General features: G+C 53.6%; 1 protein-coding gene across 1 annotated transcript in view; it reads right to left on the bottom strand.

The window, feature by feature from the left end:
• Positions 1-2427: 2427 nt before the first annotated feature.
• Positions 2428-11076, bottom strand: part of LOC132487438 (OTU domain-containing protein 7A-like) — a 170200-nt gene continuing 161551 nt past the window's right edge. The window contains exons 10-12 of the mRNA XM_060095115.1: positions 5234-5348; positions 4975-5059; positions 2428-3870 (exon numbers count right to left, since the gene is read on the bottom strand). Of these exons, the coding sequence (XP_059951098.1) occupies positions 2428-3870; positions 4975-5059; positions 5234-5348 (1643 nt within the window). The remainder of the gene's footprint in view (positions 3871-4974; positions 5060-5233; positions 5349-11076) is intronic.

The raw sequence follows: 11076 nt of genomic DNA, 5'->3' as shown, positions 1-11076 counted from the left end.
TCAGGCTCTTATTTATGGCATATATGTCAGATGTGGGTGTGGTGGTGGTGACTCTGAAATCCAAGGAGCTAGAACAGGTCACTGTTTTTTGATATTACCTACAAATTACACTGCCTGGCTTTAAAGGTTTTCCTTTTTCCTCTGGTACTACAAATGTACCATTTTTATTCTCAGTTTGCCTTTTTTTTCCCTTTTTTTTTAACCTGGCAGAGAGCATGAGAAAGATAAAATATTTGCACAGCCAGTTTTGGAAATTTCTGGTTGGCTGTTTTCATGTTAAAAAAATTAAAAAACAAACACGAGATTACTTTCTGCCTCCTTGACTTCTTGTGCGTATGTATTTGGCTTCTGAATGCACAGGGGAGCATTTTCCAGGCTGGCTGTTCCACCTTCTGTGAGATGCAGGGCAGGAACTGGCGTCTACACGTGAAGCAATATTTATTTCCTGTGACCTCGCAGCTTTGGATGGCAAAGCAGTTGGTCAGTATGACGTGAAGAATCAGTCCAAAAAGCTGCCACAAACCCTCTTGATGAGAGAATTTTTAAAAACTACTTTTTTTTAAACAAAAGAAACCCGAGTAATATGAAGGACATGAATGTTAGTAATTACCACACACTGAAAGTATTGTTTAGCACGAAAAGTAAAACTTTCGAAAAATTTAAGATCCTATTTAATAAATAATTTTAAGGAACCACTTATGTAAACCTTGAATAAATTACTGAAAACTCCACGTGCTGTGGATAATTAAAAACAAAAAGGAATTACAGGAGATACTCAAATTAGTTTATTATATCAATAATTCTTCAAACAAGTAAAAAAAATCCCCTTCCGTATTTTTTTTTTTCTTTTTCTGCTCTTTATCTCAGGGGAAAGCATCCTTTCTGGAGAAGGAGAAGCTGGCGCCAATGAAGAGATGGTCTACCTCCTGTGTTTTCTGAAGATACACCCACAGCGAAGCTGGGTGCTTTCTCCTCTCTTTCTTGGGATTATTAGAGGCTATTCTAAGGCTCTCACAGGTTTTAAAGGATTCTTTTGCTAGTGAGGATTTTACCCATCGTATCTGTATTTCTTGGAAACGAGATCTTTCCTTAGAGAGGCAGGTTTAACGCCTCAGTGTCCTTGGCCAAGAACGGTATTCTCCAGAGGTAATCTTGGAAGGAAGACGCTGCATATTGCTGCTCAGAACAGGGTAGCTAAGGACACATTATTTTTTCCTCAAGAAATGTAAGGAGGCACCAAAATAGGGACCGCTCAGGGATGGGGCTGCCCCTCATGTGTTCTGGAGCCACAGTCAGGGTTACCCGCACCCTGCAGAGGGTACCCCGATGGGAGCGGTGCCCCTCCACCTAGTTGATCCCAGATAGATGCGGGTGGAGGTGGAGGTGGGGGTGGGGGTGGGCTTCCTTCCTGGTGGCCCTCAGCCCCTTCCCTCTGGAAAGAGGCGCAGGCCGGGTTTCAGGGCAGCCTAGAGGGGGCTTACACAGTGACCAAAGGGTCAAGTTCTCGCCTCTCTGCTGGGGCACCGATGGTCGCTTCCTAGGGGCCACTCTGGTGACTGAGCATTGTGGAAGTGTCTTCGAAGGAGAAATGTGAGCAGGCTGTCATCTTTGCTCATATATGGTCAACTCCAAATTGTGAGTTCGGAACCTTTCCTTTGGGCCCCAAGGTGTCTTTGGAAAGCTCCTGTCACCTGAGCTGCCCGGCACCGGGAGCGATCGCTACACCTCACCGCGCCCTGCGAGGTAGGTTGTCCGGTGCCCATCCTACAGACGCCCGCGGCTTTTGATGGCAGTGTGAATGTCGCTCGAGCCGGGGACTGTGGGAGGAGGTCTTGCTTATGAGATGGAGCCGTGTATTCCTAAAGGGTCACAGGGACCACCAGGGCGCCAGTGGGGGGCCAACCGCCCTGTCCTCCAGGGGCCCGGGAGGGGCACAGGTGGGAGCCCGAGGCAGAGCCGCCACCGCGGTCCCGGGGCTGCGCGTTTGCTTCGAAACCCTGGGTGGCAACAATCGCACGCAGGTGACCGCTACATGGAAGAGGTCAGTCGCCGGGTTAGGGAAAAAAGCCAAAAAAAAAAAAAAAAAAAAAAAAAAAGGCATGTAAAACACTCCCTTCTAAAAACAAAGGGCTGCAAATTTCTTTATTTCTCTTATTGAAGAACAAAAATACCCTTGCAATGGCTATTGAGTTTCCACAGGTACGAGGCAGATGCTAGCTAGCACACCCACTTCCAACAGTATGACTTGTTTCCTATCCGTCTACTACCTGAGTGGCGTCAGTGTAGGTTCAGGCACCATTAGGAACGTTTGACCAAACACGTACACAGCACGGACAGAGGATCGCCGGCCTCCCGGTGGACCAGGGCGCGGAGGAGACACCAACAGCGTGGAGAGGACAGACCAGCCGGCGGGGCCGCGGCGCGCGCTCAGGGCCGGGCCGCGCGCGCCTCGCGCCGCCGCCGCAGCTCCTCGCGGTAGCAGTACGAGCAGTAGTGCTCGGTCTCTGCGCGTCCGTAGAACGCGCAGTTCTCGCGCTGGCAGCGCCGCTGCGCCGGCCCCGCGCCGGGGCCGCCCCGGCCGCCCTCACCGTTCGATCGCGCGGCCGGCGCGTCGGCGTCGGCAAACTCCAGGCCGTCGCGCGCCGCGCCGAAGCCGTTGGTGTAGGTCTGCGACTTGGGCTCGGCCGCGCCCGCCGCCCCCGCCGCGCCGGGCAGGGTTATTGGGACGGCGCGCGCCAGCGACTCGACCGTGTTGACGGTGCGCAGGGCAGCGGTGCGCGCCGGGCTGTAGCTCTGCGACGACAGCGAGCGGTTCTGCTGCGGGTACGTGGCGCACGGCCGCAGCGCGCCCACGGCCGGGGCGCACGCCTCGTCCCGCGCGCCCGCCGCCTGCACGTGGATGACGCTCTGGCGCCCCGGCGCCGGGGGGCTGCGGCCCGGGACCGGTCCGCTGGCACCCGCGCGTCGCGCGCCGCCGCCGGGGCCCGGGGAGGCCGCGCCGCCCGCCGCTGCCCGCGCCGCCCGCGTGCCCGCCGCCGGCCCGGGGCTCGGGCGCTCCTTGAGCTTGAGCACCAGCTGCGTGGGAGGCCCGGCCGGCGGGCCCGGCGAGGCGCGCTCGGGGCCTGGCGCGCCCTCGGCCTCTGGCCTGCGCGGCGGCCGCTTGGCCGTGGAGGCGGCGGCGGCGGCGGCGGCGGCGTCGCGGCGCCGCTGCTCCTGTTCGGCGCTGAAGCGCTCCTGCGCGCTGGTCAGGTAATAGCCGATCATCTCCTCGTGGAACTGGTGCCGGTGGCTGGTGAGCAGCAGGCCGGCGAATATGAACTTGCGCTCGCCCTGCATGGCGGCGCGCAGGATGTTGAGGCTCAGCTTGACGTCCGTGCTGTACTTCCAGGCGTCGCCGCGGGGCCCGCCGCCCTTGTCGGCCGGCGACGCGCCCGCCGTCTTGTCCGTGGGCGACGGCGTGGTCTTCTCCGAGGGCGACGTGCTGGCCGAGGCGCCCGACTCCTCCTTGCTGCCCTTGCGCGCCTTGGCCTTCTTCTCCTTTCCGCGCTCGGGCGGGTCGCTGTGCTTGCCGTTGGCGGAGTTGGCGCGGCTCATCTTGCCGTGCACCAGGCCGCCCAGGCCGCCCATGTTCTTCTTCAGCTTGATGCCCAGCGTCTTGCTGAAGCTGCCCAGCTTGTTGGCCACAGAGTCCGCGCGGGTCTTGTCCTTGTCCTTGCGCTGCTTCTCCTTCTCCTTGTCCTTGCCATTCTTGCCGTTATTGCTGTTGGAGTTGCTGCACACCGAGTCGCGGTCCGAGTCCAGCGAGTCGGGCAGGGACTGCACGTCCTCCCCGGCCGAGGCCGTCGGGGACTCCGGCTGCGCCAGAGGGGCCTGCAGGGGAGAGGGAGGGCAGGGACGGGAGGAGGTTAGAGATCAGTTGGCCCCACGCGGCCGGTGGAGGCAGACCCCGCCGCCACGGTGTGGCTTCCAGCCTCACTGCCCCAAACCCGAGCTGTGTCCCAGCCTGAGAGTCTCCTGATTCTTGATCTAGACCTGCTGCCTTCACAGCCCTCGTGGGGGCGAGAAAAGAACATCCACAGCCACGTCATGACATACTCCAGGCAGCTGGACTCTGGAGCCAGACTGCCACCCACTGTCACTCATGCCATCAGTAACATGGGGTATCGGGACCTGCCTCAGGGAGCCCTGTGAAGTTTAGATACAGGTAAACGCTGGAGTACAAAGCACTCTGAGCAGTGCCAGTTTGTCCTGGGTACTGTGTGCCGGGCACTGCCCTCCTTGCTTTCCTCATGAAACTTAAAAAATATTCGTTACGAGCCCCACTTTATGGGTAAGTAAATTTATGTCTGGGGAGGACCAATTATTTGTAATCTTTTTTTTTTTTTAAACAAATCCCTTTTCCTGGGACTTCACTACTGAGATCACAAAAACATCAGTCAGATGCTTAAAGCGAATCCCTCTTAGCATCTGGAGGCAGGGCCAGCATGGGTCCTCCCTGGGGGAGGGGACCAAGTGGGGCGCCAGCCCCCCTTCTCACAGCCCTCCCCTCCTGGAGGGGAGAAAAAGAGGGGAGAGAAGAAAAGGAGGGGGTGCCGAGGAATGGCGCCCTCGGTTCCCTGCCTTTTCCAAGGACCCACGCACAGTTTTATAGTTAATTCCGCTCCGTGGCAGTACATCGTGTTCCGATCTCGGCAAGAGAAAGTTTTGTGTTGTGAGTTGCCTACGGTTTCTTTTCTGAGTGGGCGTGTTTATTCCTGTCGCTCTGGAGAAAGTAAGGGGACAAAACCTCCCCTAGCCGGAGCGCGCGCCTACGTCCAGACTCGCAGGCACACGCGCACAGAGGCACGCGTTGCAGCCGAGCTGGGGCGGCGGGGCGGCGGGGCGGCGGGGCCGCGGGCAGGGCTGGGATGCACTTCGCCTGCACGCCCCGGGCCGAGTGTGCCTGCCGTCCGTCCCGGCGCGCGCCAGGCTCACCCGGGTCTCAGAGGGGATCCGGATCCACGTCACATTCATGTAGCTGTGCAGAAGGTTCAGCTTGGCTTCTAGCGACAGGATCAGGCTATCGAGAGAGGAACACCTAGTGAGATGCGCCCCAGCTCACCCTCGCGCACCCCGCCTGCGCAGCCAGCCAGCCCCGAGGAGCAGGGGCGCCGTGCCCAGCCCCTCCCTGGGAAGCCCGGAGACAGACCGCCCCGTAGGGCGCCAGGGGAGGGGACACAGGGTAGGGTCTTACTGGGCCAGCCGGGCGTTATCATTGTCGTCTTTCCCCCACTCCCAGTCCTTCCCGGGGTCCACCGCAAAGTGCAGAGGCAACAGCTTGTGCTCTGAATCCGTCAGGGGGATCACGGCTGGAACGCAAAAGAGAGAGACCCGTGCCAGGTGGCCCGGGGGCAGGGACGGGAGGCTCCAAGTCTCCGTGACCCCCAGGGAAGACAGGAAAAGGCCACCGAGACCAGGTGTCTCCATGATTGAGGAAACCGAATGGAGTTGTACACAGGACCTCTATGCCAGGAGGGGTGTTAAGGCCGGAGGTTTCAAACGCACCACGGACAGTTTAAAAAGTTTCCTCTTTATTGTGGACGCTGAAGAGCATTTGGAGACCTGGGCTTGACCTGGGTCAAAAGGCAGGTGCCGTCCTTGGGCAGCAGACAAAAAACAGCTATTACTGCTTCTGTGGTTTCTAACGAAGGACCCAGGCCAAACAGCGCACTGAGCAAGGTCACCTGGGAGGGGGCTTGGGGCCAGGCCCGCCCATCTCCTCCCAGAGAAGGGGAGCGAGGGCTGCCTGCCCATCTGCTCTGTGTTGCTGCGGGACCCACAGACCCTGGAGCCCTTGCCACAGGGAGCTCACATCCTGTACTGGGGACAGGATGACAGGTGACATACAGCTCAGGCTGTCAGGTAGTGATAGCACCCTGAGGGTGAACAGCAGGCTGAGGGAGCTTTGGCAAGCTTTTCTAGGGCTGACCAGTGAGCCTTCTGAGGAGGGAATGTGTAGGTGGACAAGGCAGTGAGGAGAGATGGGCTCCTCACTGCACCCAGGGATGGATTCATCAAAACACACCCCTGCCCTGGGGGAACCTGGGCCCTCCTCAGAAAGGCTGGGCTGGAGGCTGCTGTTTACAGGTTTGTCTGGGATCTGCTGGGAGCTTCTGGGCCTGGTGAAATCAGCTCCCTAGTGACGGGCTTACTCTTGTTGTCAGGGGCAGAAAGAATGCGGGGAGAGAATGGGAGTCATCCCATTTCTGCCCTCTGGGCAGCAGCCTTGCGTGGGGACTGCACTAAGCTCCCCTGCAGGCCTCACCTGAGCATCAGGCCCCAGCAGAGTAGCACAGCGTGGGGCTCTGCCAGGCCAGCTGCTATGTTTGCTGGAGCTGGGCTCCATGCCAGTGGCTGGTGGAGAGAGCACTGGGTGCTGCCCTGAGTGCTGCCTGGGGAACCAGCCTGCCCAAACGCTGGGGCTGGTACATGTGGGTGCAGGACCTGGTGCACCTTCAGGTGTGACACTCAGACTCTGCTGCGGCCTCCACAGGGAGGTCTCGCCTCCGCTGTCCCACCGGCTTAGGAGGCAGGTGTGGCCGGGCCCCTTTCTAGAGGGGGAAGTGGGCTAGGAGCTGAAAGTTCATGGATGGGGGCCTCCCTATTTCAGGCTTATCCTTGCCTATTCAGGCCCTGGAGCACCTCTCTCCTGCTCCTATGCTGGCGGCCAGATGTTGCCTGTGCCTGATTGAACACATGGGGCCTCCCACACGCTGCTTCCCTTTGGCACCAAGAACCCCATCTTTGGGGACACTGAGCCCCCAGGCACCACGCCAGGTTTATCCTACCTTCTCCTTACTCCCCCTGCCCCCCGCCATGCTGGTCATGAATCTGGTGTCACTTCCCCAAGATTCATGACAAGGGAGTCATGGCAAAAACAGAAAAGACAAATCAATAGACAATAAATACATAAAATCTACGATTGAATACCGTTAATAATTGATTTTCTGGTAAGAAATCAGAAACATTGACTCAGTGCTGCCCTCCAGTTGCTAAAGACACAAATAATCCTCTTCCTCCACCCCAGCCCCTAACCCCTCATATAAGGGAAACACAGCTTTGCTCCAGATTTTCCTTTTCATCTCGATGTAGCTGGATGGCACTGTGCTCTGGTTTGGGAGGTCAGGGGCCGCGTGGTCTGCCTAGGCCACAGACTGCTCAGTCCTGCCTTGATGTGGCTGTAACACAAAGGCTGCCCCTCCCCGGGCTGAGCTGCAGGGTAGTCACACCCAGGGAGGGCTGCAGGATAGCTCAGGACCAGCCTCCCTTGGCCCATGCCCAGGAGCTAGTCCCATAGTTCCAAGGGTCACCACGACAACAGAGAGAGGGTTGTCCCGGCTTCCCACCCAGGGGTGGGGGCAGGGGGTAGAGGCTCCCTCTGTAGACAGGGCAGCATGGCTCCCTGCAGGGCTTGGTAAAGGCACCCACTCCAGGCACCATGCAGATGGCCATGCAGATGGCCAAACCAGTGTCCAGGAAACGGGCCCAAGGACTCTTTTAAATAAGCATCCTCTTTGGGTCTTAAAATCAAGCAAATCTGGGAAACATTGTTCTAGAATAATAACCTGTTAGGAGCAGTTTCTGTGGGTGCAGCGTGGGCGATTTTGGGTCTGGCTGTCCACCTTCCCAGGGGAGAGGTGCCTTGAGGGCGCCTGCCCAGGCCCCCACCCTAGCATTAGGAAAGAGCACATGCTTAATCGCACCCATGGGACGTGAGCAGAAGTGCTGGGGGAAGCCCTGGGCAATGTGGTTGTGGGGTGGGTGTGCCTTCTCCCCTTCACCCCTTCCTGCCGTGACGCCTTCTGATGATGGCGGCCCTCCAAGATATCAGGAATGGGCTCCTGACTCCCCACTTGGAGGGGACCTGCCTGTCCATCAGGAACGCCTGTTTTAGACTATCTGCAGGAGAACCAAACTATCACGTGAAGCCACTGTGATTTTGGTTTATTTGTTTCAGATAAACCAGCTAAAGTAGTACAGCTGTACAGCCCCCCTCAGCCTCCCTACCAAAGGGCTCCTGGAAATTCCTACACTCAGTAGCTGGGCTGGAATGGACTTCCTGGACTCCCCACCCTGACACACAAAGCAGAAGGTTGGAATCACCTGAAGGTGCTAGAGCTTGACCACCTAGCAGGCTCCTCCTGGCAGCCGCTCAGCCTGGATGTCAGAAGGCGTCTTCTGTGCGGAGGGCACAGCTGTGGCCCGCTGGTCAGGGCTGGGGCTGCAGGGCCCGGGAGCCCCACCTGTATCTGTACAGCCTAGGGCGGCCTCGAAAACAGGCCTTCTGTGAGCCTCAGGTACTTCCGTTGCCTCTGCCTCTCACTTTACACACTTTTCCCTGTTGGAAACCTGGCCTCACCCAGTGAGAGGGGGAGTGATGCGGTGACTTGCCCTCTGGTGGCAAATGTCAGGAACAGCAAATACTTTTCAAAATAAACCTGCAACCTTTTTTTTTTTCCCCCTTTGAAAAAAAACTCTTCTATCTTTTAACCTGGAAACATATAGGCATCATCTCAAACTAGCCTGGACAAAGGATAACCGAAGCAGCAACCAATTTTCGGTACTTATTTTCCAAAAAAGAGTGGAGACCTCTGGTTTCTGTTTGGGATGTAAAAAGCCAAAGGAGCAATGTCCCACCAGTATAATAACAACAAGCTAGACAAACTGCAGATGCACAACTTTCCTTTAACCCGTCTGAGAGCTGAAGTCACAGGCAACTAACTGGCTAGCTACAGGTGGAAAGACAGGTGCCTTTGAGGAGGGATGGACATGAGCTTAATTGGACCCCAATAAGCTGGACCCCACTAAGAAGAATTCAGCTAAAATTGTTAACAAGTTGGTAAAGGAAGGGTGTAGCCTAGTGAAAGAATACAGAACCTTGGGGGCCACAGACATAAGGGAAATTCACAAGAACTTGCAGGCCCCTCTCCATGGGACCTGACCTGGTGCTCACAAAAAGACTGGCCAGAATTCTGAGAAAGTGTCCTTCACGGAACTTTCCCATCTACTAAGGAAGGAACTGCAGAGAGCAGGGCAACACACACTGTTGGTCTTAGGGCACTGGGCCTTTCCAGTCACTCCTTCCCCCCAGATCCAGGGACACAGCACCCACCTAAGATAGAGGCTTAATCAGAACAACAGAAACATCACCCTTCTGGGCTCTGCCTCCTGCACCCAGGCTAACAAGCTGTGAGTAATAGCAATCTGCTGCTAGAAAAGGGGCAAGAATATGGAGAGAGACCCTCACCGAGGTGAGGCTCAGCACAAAGGTATAGCAGACAATGAGAAATACCAGCCCCACCGTAAACACAAGATATAACTAGAAGAATTTGAAGGCTGGATAACCAGGGCAGCATCAGATCCTGAGTAGGCTGATCCAAACTCCATGCAGCAAAAGGGAAGGAATCAAAACGATATACCTTAGTCTTTATTGCTCTACTCAAGATGGCTAGCTTTCAACAAAACATTTTCGGCATAATAAAAGACAGGAGAAAACCAACATATTGACAAGAGAAAAGACAGGTGACAGAACAAGACAGATATGACACAGGTATTGAAACTATAGGATGTGATTTAAAATAACTGATTAGGGACTTCCCTGGTGGTCCAGTGGTTAAGACTTTGCCTTCCAGTGAAGGGGGTGTGGGTTTGATCCCTGGTCAGGGAGCTAAGATCCCACATGCCTTGTGGCCAAAAAACCAAAACATAAAATAGAAGCAATATTGTAACAAATTTAATAACGATTAAAAAAAATAAAACAACTGATTAATAAGTTGAAGACTCTAATAGAAAAAGTAGATACCATGCAGAATTTGATGGTTAATTTCAGCAGAGAGTAAGAAAGAGTCAAATCGAAAAGCTAGAAATAAACACAATAATAGAAGTAAAGAATGACTTTGAGGGGCTGATCAGTAGACTTTACACACCTGAGGAAAGAATCTTTGAACAGTAAGATAGGTCAATAGACATTAATCAGATTGAAACAGAAAGAGAAAAAAGGGGGGAGGGTTGCAGAACAGAATACCCAAGATCGGCAGGGCAGTATCAGATAGCACCAGATCTGTGTAAGTGTAATCCCAGAAGGAAAAGAGAGACAGAAGAAAACCAGAAGAGATATTTAAATAAATAATGGCTGACATTATTTATCTAAATATTTCCAAAATGAATGACAAACTCTACCATAGATCAAAGAGGCTAAGAAAAAAACAAGCAGGAAAAACAACAGCAACAAATCTGTATACATAGTATATTCAAACTGCTAAAAACCAAAGACAAAGAGAAAATCTTAAAGGCAACAGGGGAAGAAGACACATTACATACAGAGAAACAATTCTAAGGATCACAGCAGACCTCTCATGATAAAACAGGTAAGACAGAAGACAATGGAGTTATATCTTTAAAGTGCTGGATGAAAAAACCCTGCTAATCCAGAATTCTATACATAGCAAAAATATCTATGAAGCACGAAGGAGAACTTTCTCAGACAAAAATGAGAAAACTCATCCTCTGTATACCTGCACTAAGAAATGTTAAACGAAATTCTTTAAGGGGAAGAATATGTTCCCAGTAGAAACTTGGATTTACACAAAGAAATGAAAAGTGATGGAAATAGAATAAGTGAAAATAAAATTCAGTTTTCTTCCTTTTAATTACTCTAAAAGAGAAGTAAGGCAAAGAGAGCAATAGTGTATTACATGTTTACAGCACATGTAATAGTAAAGAGCTTGATAATAATAGCCCAGAGGATGGGAGGGAGGGGTTGGGAATACATTGTCATGAGATCTGTATACAACACATGAAGTAGAATGTTACTTGAAAACAGAGTCTCAGTAATTAAAGATGTTCACTGTAAACCCTAGGGAAATCACTAATAATGAAAAATACAGGTATAATAGTAAATCAACAGTGGAGATAAATGGAACCATTAAGAAGCTCAATTAACACCAATGAAAGAAGCGAAAGATCCTTAAAAAACTAAAAATAGAACTATTGGGTTGGCCAAAACGTTCGTTTGGGTTTTTCCATAAGATGTTTGGA

The sequence above is a fragment of the Mesoplodon densirostris genome, chromosome 4 (assembly GCF_025265405.1).
Source record: "Mesoplodon densirostris isolate mMesDen1 chromosome 4, mMesDen1 primary haplotype, whole genome shotgun sequence".
In the NCBI taxonomy this organism is placed as follows: domain Eukaryota; kingdom Metazoa; phylum Chordata; class Mammalia; order Artiodactyla; family Ziphiidae; genus Mesoplodon; species Mesoplodon densirostris.
The sequence above is the reverse complement of the archived record's forward strand: the minus strand, read 5'-3'. Positions and strand labels throughout refer to the sequence as shown.